This window comes from Amborella trichopoda, chromosome 4, assembly GCF_054954075.1.
Source record: "Amborella trichopoda isolate Santa Cruz 75 chromosome 4, AtrichopodaSantaCruz75HAP2 v2.0, whole genome shotgun sequence".
In the NCBI taxonomy this organism is placed as follows: Eukaryota; Viridiplantae; Streptophyta; class Magnoliopsida; order Amborellales; family Amborellaceae; genus Amborella; species Amborella trichopoda.
Genome location: NC_142339.1, coordinates 51,747,367 through 51,768,182, shown reverse-complemented (window position 1 = coordinate 51,768,182; position 20,816 = coordinate 51,747,367). Strand labels below are relative to the sequence as shown.

The window sequence follows — 20,816 nt, the reverse complement described above, 5'->3', positions numbered from 1 at the left end:
TTTGTCAGGGCAAAAATCCAGAGGGCTTCCATTTTAGCACATACTGATCAAGAATATCTTTACCACCTATCAGACTCACTATATTTATCTGTTCCATAAATTTACAAGATTATATATACAACAAAGAATGAACAAAATTTGAAAGTCACCATCAAACCCCTTACCCAGCGTTTTAGTCACTTCAAACTTAGAACACATCGGTGGATCTGGAGGAGGGGTTGGTGGTGGTGGTGGTGGTGGTGGCGGCAATGGCAACAGCTGTTCGAGAAGAAGAGGGGTCACCAGAGGAGCTTGCATCTGACCTTGACTTTGAATAAGAAGATGTTCTGTCGCCTCTTTTTCTACCATATCTTACACCTGGATAGCCAGGCCTTGTCGGTTCAGCTAAGGTTCCGGGCCTTGCCAGCATTTGACTTACATTAGCCATAGTTGGTCTTTGTGCTGGGTCGGCTTGAACGCATAGTAGAGCCATTTGTATGCACATCTTCACTTGCTCGTCCACTAATTTAAATGAGCCTAATGCCATGTCCACCATTTCTGAACATCGGCCATTCTTCCATAGCTTCCATGCCTGTGGGGATGGGACAGGTGAAATGTAAGTTACCTGAGGCGAGGGTGTAAGTTCTCTCTTTCTCTCTCTCTCAGACACAAACGCATGCACACACATAAGGCTACAGGTTTCTCAGTCTTGTGCTCACCCAATTTAGGAGGCCCCGTGAGTCCGCTTGTAGGTCAAAGCTTGAGTTCTTCTGCCCACTGATTATTTCAAGGACCAAAACCCCAAAGCTGAAGACATCAACCTTAAGTGATAGCTGCCCATGCATCATGTACTCCGGGGCCATGTATCCACTGCATTGCACAACAAAACTACAACTTTAGTGTTCACCTCTCTAATTTCTAAATCCTTTGTACCGAGAACATTGTGAAATTGGACCTTGTGACTACTACACTGTATACTCATTCTTGACAAATTAAAAGCATGCTTCGAGCTTGTCAGCACCATTTTTCTGTTTTTGGGTGAAAAATTGCCATCAGCAATAATTTATGGCCATTTGCTGTACAAACATTTGTTGGGGAAATTAAACCAAAAAAACAAAAGGGATTTCTTGCAATGAAGGGTGCCTAAGGAGGACTTAGTATTGGTGTATCCTAAACACCTATAAACAGGAGCACCAGGTAAATTTTGCACAATATGACGGTTCCAACGTTGAAGTTTGATTGAAACTCAGTTGCATTAAGGGCTCATCTGTCTAATGAATTGAACCCCAACTTCAAAACCTTAAGAAATCTGATGGGAAAAACCTATCACAGTGATCAACATAGCCCTCATTCCTTTTTACACTGTGCCTTCCTCTTTACTCTGCCAACACATTTTGCAGAAGGCCCAGCAACAGCCAAAATTTATCTCCAGAACAAGTACTCTCATTTCATTTCTTAATTATGTTTTCATAAGTTCTCTGATGGATTTTCTATTATGGCGCTGTGGAGTCTTTTCTTTGTGTGAACTCCTCGGTCTCTTTTTTTCCTTTCAGTATGCATCTTTGGTTTTTGTGCCAAGTGATACATTCCTTCTCCGAAATGTTTAACTTTTTAGGTAATTTAAAAGCAGATCCTCTCCCCTTGCATGTACCATCACAAAGCTTTCATGCCCGATGAACTTGTCAATAATCGTGGCATGAGTCTCACGTTAGTAGATTATATAGCAGAAGGTAGTATGACACAAACTAGAAAGATCCAAAATAAATGTTCCTTCAACCTAGGCTCCACTAACCATTCAAATAAATCAATAAATTTAAAAATTTTACCATAAAAAAAGAACACAACAATCACTTCCTTGATAAAACTGAAACACATAGAAAGCGTCTTAAGGAGAAAAAAAATACGTACTTTGTGCCCGCCACTCTTGTGTTCACATGGGTCTGGTCCTCGGGGAAGAGCCTTGCCATGCCAAAGTCTGCAATCTTAGGCTTCCACTTCTGGTCAAGGAGAATGTTGCTGGCCTTGATATCTCTATGGATTATCATTATGTGGGAGTCCTGGTGGAGGTAGAGCAATCCACGTGCCACTCCTGATATTATGTCAAATCTCTTTTGCCAGTCCAGTTCTTGTCTCCTATTGGTGTCTGCTAGATCCACGAGTGCTACTTCTCATCAGTACAGCAACTATACTTCCTATGCCTAAAATACAACCAAATACCCAAAAAGGTATTCGAAACAGACATTTGCTATTCAAGAACTACTTCTGAGTGCGTGAATGGGTGAACGAGTGTATACTTGTGTGTGTGCATGCAAATTATAAAATAGAGCTATTTTTAATTAACTCTTTTCATTTTTTTTAAACAAGAATCAAACTTTACATTCCAAGTTTCATTTTTCAGTAGGAAACAAAACTGAGCTGGGAAAGTAAAAATACTTGCCTTACATGATAAAGGAAGAAGATTACATCGTCCATCCCAACTACCTAATTAGATGGTCCACACCACAAAAAGATCGTTTCTTTTTTTTTTTTTTTAATTTTGGGGGGGGGGGCGGGGGGTGTGTTGGGGGCAGATGTGGAAAAGGTGATGTGGAAATTTTCAGATCATTTCGAATTCACCTCATATATACTACATTATTAAGCCAAAGTTAACGGGTAGATATATTGTCACAAGAATAAGAAGGGACCTATCTTTAAAGACATTATGGAGGAGGTGAGATGACTATCGGGTGTTGTGATAGTTACTGGTTGTTAGGTAGTTACTAAACCATCATAACCACCCAAAGAACACTCATACCTCCCTACCCCATAGTTACTTCCTCATTTTATAAATAAAACCTGTTTCTTTTATTTTATAAACATTTTTTGTTATCCAAATTTCCAGTAATAACTACTTTCTCTTTCTAAAAATAAAATGCCAACAATAATTACTCTCTCTGTGGAAATAAAAGACAACTATAGTGCATTGAAGGCTCGCTATTTTAGTGCATTAAATAGGAGAGACACCCTATAATTTTGAATTTCGAAACTCTTTTAGAAAGATTTGTTGAAGTTAACTAGGTATTTTCATTGTGGTAGTCTCTTTTCATTCTCTTTCTCTTTTTATGTTTTTTATTGTGGTAGGCACCTACAAGATAAACTACCGTGGTGCATGTTGTTCGTAGATGACATAGTTTTGATCGATGAGACCCGAAACGAAGTCTACACAAAGAACTTTGGAGGAAAGCACTAGAATCTAAAGGTTTTAAAATTAATCGGACTAGGACAGAGTATATGGAATGTAAGTTTAGTAATAATAGGAGTAAAGACAAGGAAGTAATTGAGATTGACGGCCAAGAAATACCAAAAAGAGTGCACTTTCGATATCTTGGGATGATAATCCAGGAAAATAAAAAGATTGAGGAAGATGTCACACATAAAATTAGAGTTGGGTGGGAGAAATGGAAATGTGCAACGGAAATTTTATGTGATCGCCACATACCAATGAAGCTTAAAGGCAAGTTCTATAGGATAATTGTGAGACCTACTTAGCTCTATGGGGTTGAATGTTGGGTGGTCAAAAACATATACCCATAGAATGAGTGTAGCGGAGATGAGGATGTTGAGATGGATGAATACTAAGGCAAGAAGGGATAGAATTCGAAATGAATCCGTTAGGAAAAAATTAGGTGTGACACCAATAGGAGATAAGATGAGAGAGAGTAGACTTAGGTGGGCTAGCCATGTGTGACGCAGACCCAATACAACACTGGTTAGGAGGTGTGAGTTAGTTCATGTGGAAGGCTCAAAAAGGACAAAGCACAAGCCCAAAAGGACATGGTTGGAAGTAGTGAGAAAAGATATGGGGATTTATGGCCTCACTGAGGGTATGGCCCTTAATAGATGGCGGACTAGGATTCGTGTAAACGACTCCAATTAGTCTTACTCAAAAGACAACACCCTACAACTCGTGAATTACACCCTTGCATTCATATCTATCAGTAATTAATTATGAGTCACACATGGGCACAACCCCTCTATGGTGACTCTTTATGGGTTACAACTTATTAGTAGAGACTCTCCATATATGTCGTGATTCTTCACTAATTACATAAATGTGAAAAAGCATAATGTATGGGTGCACATTTTCAATAGTACTCCATCATACTTTATTTATAATTGTTTAAATCATTATAATCAATTATTTAGATTTTAGTTCAAGTGGAAGGACTGAAAAGGGCAAAGGTTAGGCCCAAAAGGACGTGGTCGGAAGTAGTCCGAAAAGATATGGGGATTTATGGCTTGACTAAGGATATGGCCTTTAATAGAACAGAATGGAGAATTATGATTCATGTAGCTGACCCCAATTAATTGGGAAAAGGCTAAAATGATGATGACAATGAATCAATTATTTTGATTATAATAATTGTCAATATTAGTAATTATCGTGAAATTAAAAATCATGATTGATATAAACATTCATAATGATACTAATAATATAATTGTAACATTCTAATGAATCTTATAACAATTACTTAAATAAGTAGAATCCTAATTAAATATTATGAATATACTATATAACTATAATTTCATAATTAGATAATGATGATGACAAAAGAAATAATATTAAAATAATAATATTTTAATTATTAGTAGTATATATTATATAATAATGAATATTTTATTGAATACAATAATAACAACTATATAAATTTAATTAGTTTATTCTAGGATTACTAAATATAGTTGAAATTTATTTGATCTATTTATTCAAAAGAAAACATCCTTATACCATTTATAATGTGATAAAGTTGGGCATCTTAAATTGAAGTAAATCTTCATATCGAGCTTCCATTAATGCAGTACTCCCCACAAAGTGAAGTGTTATAGTATAAATGAGAGTATTAACAGCATCACTTTCAGAATAGAGGATATCTTGATTTTGTTCATTCTTTACAGTCCATAGACGAGTATTGGTTAGGATTTGATTTTTTTAAGTTTCAGGGAGGTGAAAATCCCACCAACCTCTTAACCAGCCAATAAATCCACAAACTATGGCTTTGGCGACTTCTTGATCTTGGTTACCAACCATTTTACAGGCTGAAGCATACATTGTCATATGTTTCATAGTATCTAATATTTCGATTTCAGCCATGCCATCGATATTCCAGTTAACTATTGATCTGCCTGAATAGGAAGTTTTATGTGATATTAAATCTTCTTCAAATTGAATATCAACTGGTGTGGGTCTATGATGGTAAGGTCTAGCAGTAGCAGGTTTCCAACTCTTACCATATGCTACTCTCTGGATTTGTGGAGTATTTGATTCTGTGAAAGCTAATGTTTGATGTTCAATAGTATCTTTTATTACTGGTATTTCTTCCTGGAGGGTTAAGGTAGACGATTCTGGTATTAATTTAGATTTGCCTTTCATTTCTAGATCAGCTAATTTGGATATAAGGTGATCCATTAAGGTTTTATTGTTTTCAATTAAACTGAATTTATTTAGTTCAGGGGGAGGTTTAAATAATAGAGTTTTTTTAAGTTCTAGAATAGGATTTGGCCTGATCATATTTTCTATTCTCATAGTTTGTTTTCCTATGGATTGCATACATAACTATGGATTGCATACATAAATTCGTATAGTTATTTTGTTCAATAATATGCGGGATTAATTCAGTTCGATGAACGATTTCTCCAGTTGTCATTTTGTAAGGAGTAGCTCTCGTTTCAGAAACAAGTGAACTTTCTCCTTCTTTGCTAGATCCTTTTATGATAACACTTTTTTTCGGTGGATGTACAGTAGTTATATTTATACCTTCTATTATTTGATATGTGGTATATTGATTTTCTATAGTATTTATTTTATTTTTTTCAAAATCTGGAATTTCAACATTTCTTTCTAATAATGTTTTTCGTAGCCATGTAAAGAATCCTATATCACATGTTTTTGTTTTATATCACTTATTATACCTTTTATGGAATAGTTCTATTGACCTGGGTTGAAATCTTTTCAAATACCATTCTCTTATATCTTTATTTTCTTTGGAAAGGTAATCTTGTTCTATCCATTGTTTAGACACTCTTTTAGTGAAAGTTAAAATATGAAAATCCATTTCTGTATCAGAAAGGTCTGGTTCAGTTTTTAATGTAGGTTGATATTGTGGAATTACTATATTATCTTTTGTTCTTAATAAACTTTGTATTTTTGGATTCATTCTACTTGAGGTAGAATGTCTAGATGATTCACCAATGGATCTGGGTAATTAATTACTATTATTTGATAATATAGATTGACGAAGTATACTTATATCATCCCTTATTATTTGATTGGGAAATTGGATTTCTATTTTCCCATCCTGATGTTCAATGATTCTATCAGGAATATTTCTATTAGGTGCTTTTAAATGATGATTTCATTTTCTAGTTTCCAAGACTCAGGTAATTTAATATCTGACCATTGTATAGTTTTAGGAATTATTAGATTTGATTTTTCAATATTTGTTTGGAAGAAAGTGATTCTTCCCTTGGTATCCATTTGGACAGCATTTGGGCATAATTTATTCATTACTTTATAATATATTCTGTATACAATAGCGATATTTTGGGATCCTGATAACATATCAAAACCTTGGGTTTTAAGATTTAATGATAATACTTTTAAGATATTAGGATCAGTTAATGATATTGAATAATCTGAAAAACAATTGAAATACACTGGTCCACTATATAGACTTGATTCTATCATTCCTAATAGGGAATCAAAAAACTTATTATATCTATTATCTCTTAAACATATTAAGATGGAATTATTTAATCCTAACCTTGTTAAGGGTTTAATAGCTACTTGGATCAATCCTATATGTAAATAATTATAGTTTTTAGTTTTATGTACCTGTATTATTTTATCTGATAATAATTGGAAGTTTTCTTGATTACTAGTAACTGATAGGGTTTGTTAAAAGTAGGTTATGCTATAAAAACTGTAGAACAAACCCTATCAGTTACTAGTAATCAAGAAAATTTCTAATTATTATCAGATAAAATAATACAGGTACATAAAATGAAAAATTATAATTATTTACATATAGGATTGATCCAAGTAGCTATTAAATCCTTAACAAGGTTAAGATTAAATAATTCCATCTTAATATGTTTAAGAGATAATAGACAATAAGTTTTCTGATTCCTTATTAGGAATGATAGAATCAAGTCTATGTAATAGACCAGTGTATTTCAATTGTTTTTCAGATTATTCAATATCATTAACTGATCCTAATATGTTAAAAGTATTATCATTAAATCTTAAAACCCAAGGTTTTGATATGTTATCGGGATCTCAGAATATCGCTATTGTATACAGAATATATTATAAAGTAATGAATAAATTATGCGTAAATGCTGTCCAAATGGATACCAAGGGAAGAACCACTTTCTTCCAAACAAATATTGAAAAATCAAATATAATAATTCCTAAAACTATACAATGGTCAGATATTAAATTACTTGAGTCTTGGAAACTAAAAAATGAAAATCATCATTTAAAAGCACCTAATAGAAATATTCCTGATAAAATCATTAAACATCAGGATGGGAAAATAGAAATCCAATTTTCCAATCAAATAATAAGGGATGATACAAGTATACTTCGTCAATCTATATTATCAAATAATATTAATGAATTACCCAGATCCATTGGTGAATCATCTAGACATTCTACCTCAAGTAGAATGAATCCAAAAATACAAAGTTTATTAAGAACAAAAGATAATATAGTAATTTCACAATATCAACCTACATTAAAAATTGAACCAGACCTTTCTGATACAGAAATGGATTTTCATATTTGAACTCTCACTAAAAGAGTATCTAAACAATGGATAGAACAAGATTACCTTTCCAAAGAAAATAAAGATATAAGAGAATGGTATTTGAAAAGATTTCAACCCAGGTTAATAGAACTATTCCATAAAAGGTATAATAAGTTATATAAAACAAAAACATGTGATATAGGATTCTTTACATGGCTACGAAGAACATTATTAGAAAGAAATGTTGAAATTCCAGATTTTGAAAAAAATAAAATAAATACTATAGAAAATCAATATACCACATATCAAACAATAGAAGGTATAAATATAACTAGTGTACATCCACCGGAAAAAAGTGTTATCATAAAAGGATCTAGCAAAGAATAAGAAAATTCACTTGTTTCAGAAACAAGAGCTACTCCTTACAAAATGACAACTGGAGAAATTGTTCATCGAACTGAATTAATCCTGCATATTATTGAACAAAATAACTATAATAATTTATGTATGCAATCCATAGGAAAACAAACTATGAGAATAGAAAATATGATCAGGCCAAATCCTATTCCAAAACCTAAAAAAACTCTATTATTTAAACCTCCTCTTGAAGTAAATAAATTCCGTTTAATTGAAAACAATAAAACCTTAATGGATCAACTTATATCCAAATTAGCTGATCTAGATATAAAAGATATGAAAGGCAAATCTAAATTAATACCATAATCTTCTACCTTAACCCTCCAGGAAGAAATACCAGTAATAGAAGATACTATTGAACATCAAACATTAGCTTTCACAGAATCAAATACTCCACAAATCCAGATAATAGCATATGGTAAGAGTTGGAAACCTACTACTGCTAGACCTTACCATCATATACCCACACCAGTTGATATTCAATTTGAAGAAGATTTAATATCACATAAAACTTCCTATTCAGGCAGATCAATAGTTAACTGGAATATCGATGGCATAGCTGAAACCCAAATATTAAATACTATGAAACATATGACAATGTATGCTTCAGTCTACAAAATGGTTGGCAACTAAGATCAAGAAGTCGCCAAAGCCATAGTCTGTGGATTTACTGGCTGGTTAAGATGTTGGTGGGATTTTCAACTCCCTGAAACTTAAAAAAATCAAATCCTAACTAATACTCGTCAATGGACTGTAAAGAATGAACAAAATCAAGATATCCTCTATTCTGAAAGTGATGATGTTAATACTCTCATTTATACTATAACACTTCACTTTGTGGGGAGCACTGCATTAATGGAAGCTCGATATGAAGATTTACTTTCCAATTTAAGATGCCCAACTTTATCACATTATAAATGGTATAAGGATGTTTTCTTTTCTAGACTCTTAACCCGTGAAGATAGTCATCTTGACCACTGAAAAGAAAAATTTGTTGCCGGTCTACCATATTTATTTGCCAAAAAAGTCCGAACCAGATTAAAAAATAAACATGGTGGAAATATACAATATTTTGCTTATACTTTTGGAGAATTGTCAGCAGAAATATGTGCTGAAGGACTAGCCCTTTGCACATATATGAAATTAAAGAAACAATTGGATAAACAACGCATGACAAGCAAAAAAGAATTAGGTGATTTTTGTCAACAATTTGGTTACAGTATTGAACAAAGTAAAGACAAAACTCATAGGCATAAAAAATATAAACCAGATAAGAAGGAAAGAAAATTGTATAAGAGAAAGAAAAAAGAAAAATATATCAAAAAATTCTTACCAGAAGATCAATAAAAAAAAGAAAAAAAGAAGATACCCATCTGTTATAAATGTGGAAACGTAGGTCATTATAAAAATACATGTAAAGTTAAGAAAAAACTAAATGCAATCATATTAGATGAAAGCATAAGAAATCAAATATATGATATTATCCAATTAAATAAAGAAGAATCTACATCAAGCTCAGAAAATGATAGTAGTAGTGATATTTCTCTTATAGGACAAATAGAAGATGCAAATATTATAATTTCAAGCTCTTCTGAAATGGAACGTTCTTATAGTATGCCATCTTGTAATATGTTATCAAAAGAGGATTCATTAATTTTAGATCTCATAGATAGGATAAATAACCCTGATGAGAAAAGAGAAATCTTAACCCAATTTATTAACCTTACAAAATCTAAACCTAAACCTACTCCTTTAACCCAAAAAAATGTATCTGATATATTTAAATATCACATGAAGAATTTATTCATTTTGCTAAGTATATGTCTAATATTTAATCACATCGTATAAAGAGAGACTTAGTCATTATCTCATTCACTATATTATTTCTCATATTATTGCTATCAATTTCGTGTTTCAATGAGACCAGCGAAGCAAGTGCATTTTACTAGTATGCATAATTAAAGAAAGGAAATAGATATATATATATATATATATATATATATATATATATATATATATATATATATATATATATATATATATATATATAATAAGATCATTTACCTTTGGTACAAGGAGATCACAATCACCTATAACCATCCTATGTGAAATTCAATAGCTTGGGTGTATCACAAAATTCAAAAAATTTCTTTTTTAAACATCGAGCATGGTCAATGGAAAAAATACAGCCACCCAATTTCACATCCAATGGTCAAAATTAAGTATGACCTCTATGTACCAAATATAAATGGTCTTATTGTATACTTCTCTCTCTATCTATCTTCACTCAAATGGAGTGTTTAGAGTCAATCTTCTAGGAGAAATTGATTCTGAGCACTACCTAAGCTCCAATCAAATTTTCTTGTTTTTGAAGGGCTCAAACATGTTGTTGTAGGTGGTCAGGTAGACCACCAAACTATGTTTCAAGGTTCAACCATGTTACTGTAGGTGGTCGGGCAGACTACCCATAGTTACCTGGATCTCCTACTTTGGTAGGCGATCCCTTCTAGAATCTCGATTCTATCGCTCCCAAAACAAATCTCTACGGGATCTCGAATTTTAAATTTTGGGATCTCATACCGCACAGAAAAGGATCTCGATTCTTGTTGTTAGATATCTCCATCCCAACCTTAAATACTAAGACAACAACCAAACTGATGATTTTTTTTGTTTATAGCCAACTAGCAACACAAACTTTGCTTACTTGTTATAAATAATAAGATCCCTACTTTAAAGAGTATACATAATCCTTGATCATCATACACTTTAAGGTTGGTAACAAGATTTCCAAAAAGTTGGGATCAAGATGCAAAAAGGTCGGGATCAAGATCCCCAAAAGGTTGGAATCTCGATCCCTAACATTTGGGGATCTCGATCCCTAACATGTGCATTGTATGGACGGTGTTCCCATCCATAGAGAACTTCTAGCATTTCACAATCCCTCACTCCCGATCCCGTTCCTAACAACTATGGACTACCCACTTTGTGCCCAAAGATTAAAATCCATTATCTTATGTATATGGATATCTCAAGGTTTTGTATCTTGTATAAAAAATTAGAGTACCGAAGAACGTATAAAAAGATTGAAAAAGTCAATTAAGATGGAAAAGAGCTTACGAAAGAGTATCTTATCGAGAGCTTACGAAAGAGTATCTTATCGAGGCTTTGGTTTGGATGGTACTCGTAGATGAGAAGCTTCTCCCCTTCATCGGCGCAATAGCCAATTAGGCCGACCACATTACGATGCTGCACCCTTGAGAGTAGTCTAGCTTCATTCACAAATTCTCGCTTCCCCTGACGAGAACTCTTTGACAGTTTCTTCACTGCAATCTCCCTTCCATCATCCAACTTCCCCTGCACCACAAATTTTGAAAAAATCCATCATCTATTAACATAGAGACAAGTTGTTTTTAGGTGGGCTGACCACATGCCAAGAATAAATGTGGTGAAAATAATTTTCTAATAATGATTCTTTTTTTTCGGGTATATCAGTGGGGGAATACAGGCCCCTACCCCTTTTTAGAAATAATTAGCGGTTTTTGAATGCGTAAATGGGAATGGAGACCTAGACCGGTAGCTGAGGCTCAAATAGTGCTACCACCACGACCTCAACCCCATTCCCTCTAATAATGTTTATTATATATGCATAACTTACCATATCAAAGAATATGATAAGAAAAAAAACAAGAAAGAAGCTGCCAGCTTATTTCTAAAGATACGAGAAGCTGCCAGCTTATTTTCTTCCAAAGAAGAGAATTTATTTAAAATTCAGAGGATACTATACAAAGAAACTACCATACGTCACTGAAGAATTATCCCTCTCAATAGAAAAAGAAGTCTTGAGAGCATATACAGCAAATTACTGAAATGCTCTATATGCTCAATACAGTTGTACAAATTTTTCTGTGAACATGGATATAACACAGGGTATGGTACACTACATAGAATAATCAATAATAAAGATTATAAGGTAACTACCGTTACCAAATAATGAACAAGTATATTGAAACTAAAGAAAAAATTACCAGGACAAAAAAGAAAACATCATAGTAAGTACTAGAAAGAGAAGAAATAATGGCGGAGCAAGCACTCTCTCATTTCCAAAATACTTGGTCCACCGCTGAGTCTTAATAGCTAAAAGCAACTATAATAGATAACTTTCTATTCGTAGTTTTTGCTTTGCAATGTCCACAACGAACAGCAAAAACAACCACAACGATACACTTAATTAAATTGAACATCCCAAGGCAACCATGAACCTAAACAAGAATGCACACGAGCTGGGATGATTTACGAAACAAGGAGAGGAACTATGATGGAGTAGTACATATCATGCACAACAATTTTTGACTCTATCCCCTGCTCCTGACAGCAAAACACTGCTGAATAAGATCATTTCACATAAATTGGGTGGATACAGCAATATCACATAAAGAAGGTTGATTTCACGTGGCTTGGACTTAATTGAAGAGACTGAATCTTTACTAAGGTATTTTCATTGTGATACACAACTCTCAGAATTTAATTAGTTCATTTTTTTTTAACGCTCCATTTCTTAAAAGTATTAGAAAAAAATATTGTAATTTGTGATTTCTGTTATGAATAATCGTGTTTTTCTATTTGTTCTTGTATTTAAGCCCATGAGGCCATTTTTGCCATTTCCCTTTCTTAAGGGGCATTTTTGTGCTTCATGTTTTAATTATTAAAATAAATGATTTAAGTGGGGCATGGGTGCCTGGTAGGACACTATTGTGACTCTATTTTCTCTTTTCTTCTTCATGTGACTCTCTCCCCTCTCCCTCATCTGTCTCCAACCTTCTTTCTCTTCCTAGATCTTGATCTTTCTTACACTTATTTGATTTCCAATATTTTTGTCTCTTAATTTGGTATCAAAGCAGTTGGCTTCAACCCGAATGATATGATCGACCGTATGGGTCAGAAACCCTAAATATGTAAAAATAGGTATGGACACAAAAACCCTAACTACTACATTCCCTTCTTTCTGTGACTTTTCTCTGTGATGCATGGTTCGAGAAACCATATTTGAAAATTGACGGTGGCCAAACCCATCTGGTTTGTGTGGATCGAAAAGAAAACTCAGATCTGAAAAATTGAAGCCGTGCATCAAGCCCTAATTTCCATGGATGCTTCCTATCAGGATTGAAAATTCAGATCTGGAAAATTGAAGCAGTGCATCAAACCGTAATTTTCAAACCCTATTTTTCAAGGATACTCCTCTAGTGTAGTTTTGTCATGTCGAGTTTGTGATGTCGAACTACAAACTCCAAAACTGGTTCGTAGTCTTTTTTATGTTTCAAAAGTGGTTTGTCGGATCCCTTTACTACATCGCAACCCTGTCATGAGTTGCAAGACTCCTATTTTTTCGAGATCTCTTGTATGGTCTTGGATCTTCGGGTGGAGTAAAATCAAGTACCTGTTTGTGGTAATTAGCAAGGTTGTTTTAGCTCTTTGTGGTAATCAGCTATGTTTTGGTTACGTAGTGACTGATATGTCAAACATCAATGATTCAGAGCATTTTTCTAGCACTACCAATACTCATAGAGTGTAAACTCCCACATGGATATCCATAGCACTACCAATACTCAGTCTTCCAAATTGTTTATTGGTGGCAAAGGGAAGTTGGGATACATCAATAGTAATGGTTTCCCATTTTTTCAGCTGCAAAAGAAACCTGGTAATCAGTACATCAACCAGACTTTGAAAGCAAGAATGTATCCTGTGTGTACCAGTTGAGATGAGATATTTCATCTTCAACAGGGAAGCAGTCTCTAGCAGCATATTTTTCTTTAATTCGAGGAATTAGAACACTATCAAATGTTTAAACCAACCTATATACAAGATGGGGATAAATACAAGGAGTTTATGAAACAAAATCATATATTTGAATCTTTGGTTGCATTGAACCCGGAGTTTGAGTTAGCTAGGGTCCAATTTCTCAGTTTCACGCAGCTTACACATCTAAAGGATTGTTCTGCTCGTCTCTGCCTCAGTGCCTCCTAAGAATAATAAAGGTCAATGTCCTTGTACTGTGACAACAACGCTGCTATCAGTATAGCCCATAATCTGGTCCAGTATGACCAAACGAAGCACATAGAAGTGGATAGTCATTTCATTCGAGAAAAGGTTGCTACCAAGGAAATTTGTCTTCCATAGGTTAAAACAAAAGACCAACTAGAAGAAATTCTTACCAAGGTTCTGAAGAAACATCAACTATAAATGATTTTAGCAACCTGGGCACGACAGATATCTATGCACCAACCTGTGGTGGAGTGTTCCAAATAATCCAGTTTTTACTTATTTCTTCTTGTATTTAAGTCCCTGAGGACATTATTGTCATTTTCCTTTCTTAAGGGGCATATTTGTACTTCATGTTTTTATCATTAAAATAAATGATTTAAGTGGTCTGTGGGTTTCTGGTAGGACACCACTGTGACACTATTTTCTCTTTTCTTCCTCATGTGACTCTCTCTCCGTCACTCTCATCTATCTTTCCAACCTTCTCTCCCTCCCTAGATCTTGATTTTCCTTACACTTCTTTGATTTCCAACATTGTTGTGTTTTAACTATTTCTATGAAACAGGTGCAGTGCTTAGGATTGGCCACTGCGCAGCAACATTTTCTTTCACATTTCATTTCTTTTATAAAAACAATTGAAGTTGGATACATAAATTTTGGGTACATATTGTGTGCCCTTATGTATGTAACTATGTTTTATAATAATTCAATGAACATATTTCTCAAAATGATACAAACACTCTTATTGGTGAACACAAGAACCAATTAGTCCGACTGGACTGTCACCTCATGAATTCAAGAATTGGTTCAAATAACACTAAGGAAAACATGGGCAATACAAAGTCCAGAGACAGCTAAAGAAGAGCTAAATCATACACAGCTGGAAACAGATGCAATCCAAATGTGAGGATACAAGGTACATAAAAATGTATTTGTCGAGCTCAAATGTTACCCACCCCAAAGACCGTATTTTCTTGACAAATATTTGTAAAAATGTATTTGTCAATTTTAAACTACCAATTTTCAACTACCCCAAAGAAAATGTACACAAAAAAGATAATGAATGAAGTGTCAAAGGTTTCTCTAAAGGAAAAAGTTTATATAAGGTTACAACCTTAAAATGTATGTTGAAAAAACCTCTAATTGATCATCCCGACATCGCAATGTCTATGGAATAGAAAGAGATTTTGAGTCCCATAAATAGTTCATCTTACAATACATTATCTAGAAAGCCCATTTTCAAGATTTTCATATGTTTATAGATCTACTTGATTTTAACCATTCTTGAAGTTTAAAATTTTATAACTAATTATGAAAATAGATTTTGAGATAATCCTAAGAACATTTTTCACCAAAATTACATGTTATGATAAAATTTGGAGATGTGCCTTAATTGGATTGTTTAAGGTTGCAACCTTATAGAAACCACACCCTTCTCTAAGTTATAACCCATAAAATGGAAAGAGAATGACCAAAAACTATTCAAGTTAGGCAAAAGTGGTCAGAGTGGCAGTTGCCACGCTGTTGACATCTTGAGTTTCATTTTTACCACATGCCAAGTCAACATGAAAAGGAGTAAAAATATGACAACAACTAATACAAAGGAAGGTTATTGTCATACTTCATTTTTACCACATGCCAAGACAACATCTTGAGTTTCATTTTTTCCATTCTTTAAAATGGGAAGGTTATTGTCATACTTCTTTTCTTTATTCACATTCATCAACGAAGACAAAGAACGAGCAATTCTAGCAAATCCAATTGCGAAAAGTATAATTGGGTGAGGTTTGTGTAAGGTGCTCACTTTATACTACACAAGTAAGGCACATCTCTAAATTTTGCTGGAAGATGAAGTTCTAGTGTCGTAGATCTTACGATGGTTTGAAAAACCATGTTCAACCCTAATTATAAATTTTTTTCAAATTTCAAAAAGGTGTAGATTGGGCAGATCTAAAACCACTTGAAAATCTTGAAAATATACAATCCAAATAACTTGTTACAAGATGCACTATTTTGAGGACTTAAATTTCTTTTTTCTTTCTATCCATACATCACGAGTTTGAGGTAATCATTTGGAAGTTCTCCAACTTCAAAACACTCTTTCCTAGTCTCTTTTTTTGATGTGCACCTTACTTCCATAATACAAGTAATAATACTATAATGGGAAGCAATAGTGACATACCAAAACATGTTGGGAAGTTTCAGCTATTAATTAAAGGATTATATTAAGGCAAACATACATATGAGCATTTATTAAATATACTCAACATTTTTTTACACTTAATACCCTTGCCCTATAATATAATAATTTTTTGTCTACAGGTATTTTAGGTAATTAATCAAGAGCAAAATAGAAATTCATGATAGAAAGAACTGTTATTACTTATAGTGGAGAAAGACATTATCTACATGAGTTAGACATCACCACATGAAACATTAAATACCACTAAATTCTTGCATAAATATCTATCCTACCCCTCCTAAGGAGGGAAAATAACTTTCTTCAAAAAAAAAATTGTACTACAAAACAAGTTAATGTCAAAAAATGTTGAGTAAATTTAGTAAATCCTCACATATATGTGTACTCTAACATCATCCTTAATTAAATTAGCGAAGGTATTTTAGTTATTTAACAAAACACGTAAGGGTGTTTCAGTCATTCCAATTAAAGGAGGCGGGGAGTCTTGGTCCTTCCCAAAATGAGGGAGAGGAGCACACCCTCCACCGTAATTAAATTAGCGAAAGTATTTTAGTTATTTAACAAAACACTTAAGGGTGTTTCAGTCATTCCAATTAAAGGAGGCGGGGGGTCTTGGTCCTTCCCGAAACGAGTGAGAGGAGAACACCCTCCACCGTTCCTTGTCAAGACGGACGACGGAGATAGCCATCAGTTCCCTGCGATCCACCCTTCATCAAGAATGCACCGCCCGTGAACAATCGTACTATAACCATCCTTTATATAGTATTTGTCTACCATACTCATCCGGTGTACGATACTATGGATACACTTTCCAATAAAAGTTCATCCATTGAGCATGAATTCGCAGAAGCAGAGGAGAATTTGGGTTTTATTGCCATGGATTTGCAGAAGAAAGAGGCAAAGAAATAGGGCTTTCTTACCTTGTATACAGGGCCAAATCCACCCTCACCAAGCTTATTTTCAGGGTGGAAATACCGTGTGGCTGATGCCAAAGCTTCAAATGAAAAGACCTTCTGCTCTTGTGCAGCAATTGCCTCCAAATCATCTTTTTTCTCGTTTTCTATACCTGAATCAACAAACCCATCTCTTAATTTAAGCTCAAAACAAGTGGTACCCAACTTTCCAGAGAAAAACCCTAGAATTCAGGCCCTTAATCAAAGGAACATACTGCTATAAATCAACCTTTTTTTCCAGATAGAAACGGATAATTGTACACTAAACTGGAAATTTACACACAGAATTCGGTGATCCTATAATTGAAACGAAACAGCACATAGGTTTATAAAAAAGCGACCAGAAATGTTTGAAATTACAGGGTTAGGATGAACAAAATTAGCAAAGAGGAAGCATTTAGATCAGAATATGGAAAGAATGTAAACAGTAGGGTTTCGTTCCTACCTTTTTTGTGGGACTTGAAGGGTTTGAGGAGGCTATCAAGAAGCTTGTTGGGTTTCGTCATGCCGTCTCAGACCATGGATTGAAAGAGAAGGACAAATGCATAAAATTGTTGTACGAGGAGAGAGAGAAGAGAGAGACAAGGGAGGGGGCTTTGAAACCGCTGGCAGGGGTCAGAACCAGGGGCGAAGAGAGAGAAAGAAGGGAGAGAAGCGCTTGAGTTCAACCAGTCTGTCTTACAATTGGAAGTTTCCCTGGCCTTTACAGAACAAGAAATGCATGGGTTGAGAGAGTTTTGACATTGTCAGAAAAACATATGTTCCCGCGAGTACACATTGGATATTTACTCTATCGTGTCAACCTTAAAATTTAGAAAAAGTTTATATAAGGTTGCAACCTTAAAATGCAGAACTACCGTTGCACCTCAAAAATCCATTGATAAAAGTTTTTTTAATTTTGAAAAGCCTTCTAATTGATCATCTTGACATTGAGATGTATGACTATGAAAAAAAAAAAGAGATTTTGAATCCTATAAATAGTGTATCATATAATATATTATCTAGACCGTTAATTTTCAAGATTTTGATACGTTTATAAACCTACTTGATTTTTTTCACTTTTGGAGTTTAAAATTTATAATTAGAATTAAAAATAAATTTTGAGATAATCTTAAAAACATTTTACATCAAAACTATATGTTATGATAAAATTTGAAGGTGCGTCTTAAATGAATTGTTTAAGGTTGCAACCTTATTAAAACCACACCCTTTAATTTAATTGACCTTTATTTCTAGAAGTTCTCATGTGGATGACCGCTCTAACAATATTTCAAGCCATCTCATTTTGATCAAGGTAAAAAGGTTTTCCGATAGTAACATTCGGTATACAAAAATAACAGTTTAATTTGAAAAAAATTATGCCACTTACTTGAAATTGGTACGAAATCCTAATAGGGATGTGAAAGTTAAAAAGGTTTCCATGCATAATGATTTTTTGATATTTTGACTCTAATATAGAGCACCTGTGTGTTTGAAAAATCGGTGATTCGATCCAGAATCAAACAATCTGGATCGGGTATCGCCCAAGCCATCTTGATCCAAAAAAACGAGATTCGACTAATAAATCGTCGTTCGTCCAATCGCCATACTTATGTCACATATAGTTGGTTTGGCACGTCCAACATTTTTTTATTAAAAAATTCCTATAAATTCCCACGTGCCATTTACTTGTGTGAGAGAAACCCTCGCCCGGTGTTCCTTCCCTACTCTCAAGCAACTAATCGGTATTGATGTTGTTGCAACTCATTTTATATGCCAGATGTGAGACAATTCTCATAGCCCAACTTAAAAAATGGCGTTGTTGCATTGAATGAGCATAGACATTAATACTATTAGGTAGCCATCAATAAGAGGGATGAGCCACTTGATCATCGTACATTATAAATTAAATGGTCTATAATTCTTTTTAAGATTAATTTTATTTATTTATTTTTAAGATTTAATCATTTTTAAAATTAATTATATTTATTTTTTATATAATATATAAACATAAAGTACATATAATTAATATTTAATTATATATAATTACAATAATAAAATTCTATATAATAATTTACAAAAATTAACATAATTATATGAAATTGTTGTACCACATAGGATATTTAAAAAAGCAAAATATAATACTAATGCTAGTTTATTGAATATTAAAAAAAAATACTAGTTTATGAGATATTTTAAAAGAGAAAAATAACACTAGCTCATACCACATTAGAATTTAGGAAAATTATTAGAAATAAACCTTAATTTTTGTCTAATTGGAAAAAAAACCTAAACATTCATGAACCTCGTCCACACCTTTTTTTCTCAATTTTGGTTTTTTTTTTTTATCAAAATAGCCTTCACGATAGTGGTATTACTGTGAAGGCTCTATCATTATGGTACTTTAAGTAATATAATGCGGTAGTCATTTCAGTAATACGGCTACCGTAAAAGCTATTTTGGTAAAAAAAAAAAAAAAAAAATTAGAGAAAAAAAGGTGTAGATGCAATTTAAGAAAAAAAAAGTGCAGATGAAATTTTTTTCAATTAGGTAAAAGATATATTTCTAATAATTTCTCTAGAATTTATTTCAAGTTGCTGTATCAATTATCCCACATTGCAAATATGAATTTATTTTTTTATTTTTCTAATTTTATTAAAATATGATTGCAAATTTATGTTATTAAATTCTATATTTCTATCAACACTAATTATTATACTTTAAATTTATTTATTTGTGATGGTCATACCTTCTTTTTTTTTTAATCACGTTTATTATAATATTAAAATTAATAATTATACTAATTACAATGATAATCAAATCTTATATTTTATTTATTAATTTATTTATATTATAAATTATGCAATGTATTATTTTTGTTATAGTTGTAAATTAGATGATATTATAAGACAAATTTTGAATTTATTCTTATTTGTATAGTAAAATGATGATAAAATAATAAAATACAAACCAATAACTTTAATTTCAATGTATAACATTGTATTTAGTTAGGTTTTAATAAATATTTGATGAGAATCTTCATACAGGAAAAGAGCATCTTAATATTTATATATTGATGTAAATAATATAAAATTTATTAATGTAGTACTATCATTTCTTATTGGATTACTGAAAAACAACATTTATAATGATTTTTAATAATTTTTTTGAATTTTTTTAAGGGCGAACCAACCGATTCGGCCGATTATCAATCCGAAACGTCTATTCATCGATCCGGATAGGATTTTGGGGTGTCAGACCCAGGGCACCGATCCATTTTTTAAATGGTACATACTATTTTTATCGTTAATAAATTTATATTTTTAACTGTGTATCATTTGAATATGGGGAATGATTTCATGAAATATTATATTACATAATTTAATACAAACTGTGTATCACTTGAATATGGGGAATGATTTCATGAATTATTATATTACATAATTTAAAACAATAAAGCCTTAA

General features: G+C 32.9%; 1 protein-coding gene across 8 annotated transcripts; it reads right to left on the bottom strand.

Moving 5' to 3' along the window:
* LOC18421962 (Protein kinase superfamily protein) lies at window positions 1–18,101 on the bottom strand. 8 transcript variants are annotated; one of them, XR_016054754.1, is made up of 6 exons: window positions 17,818–18,101; window positions 17,340–17,485; window positions 11,301–11,537; window positions 1,888–2,122; window positions 699–849; window positions 1–571 (listed from the first exon to the last, which is right to left on the bottom strand). XR_016054754.1 is itself a non-coding variant. In XM_020666932.2 (6 exons), exons 1-6 carry the CDS (start codon window positions 17,876–17,878, stop codon window positions 188–190), a joined length of 1,191 nt encoding a protein of 396 aa, XP_020522591.1. In that variant the 5' UTR covers window positions 17,879–18,100; the 3' UTR covers window positions 1–187. The 8 variants fall into 8 exon arrangements, 4 of the variants coding, with proteins under 4 accessions (XP_020522591.1, XP_006826838.1, XP_088721730.1 ...); XR_016054753.1 differs by having other exon boundaries at window positions 1,888–2,125; window positions 17,818–18,100; XR_016054756.1 differs by having other exon boundaries at window positions 1,888–2,177; window positions 17,818–18,098.
* Window positions 18,102–20,816: the final 2,715 nt, after the last annotated feature.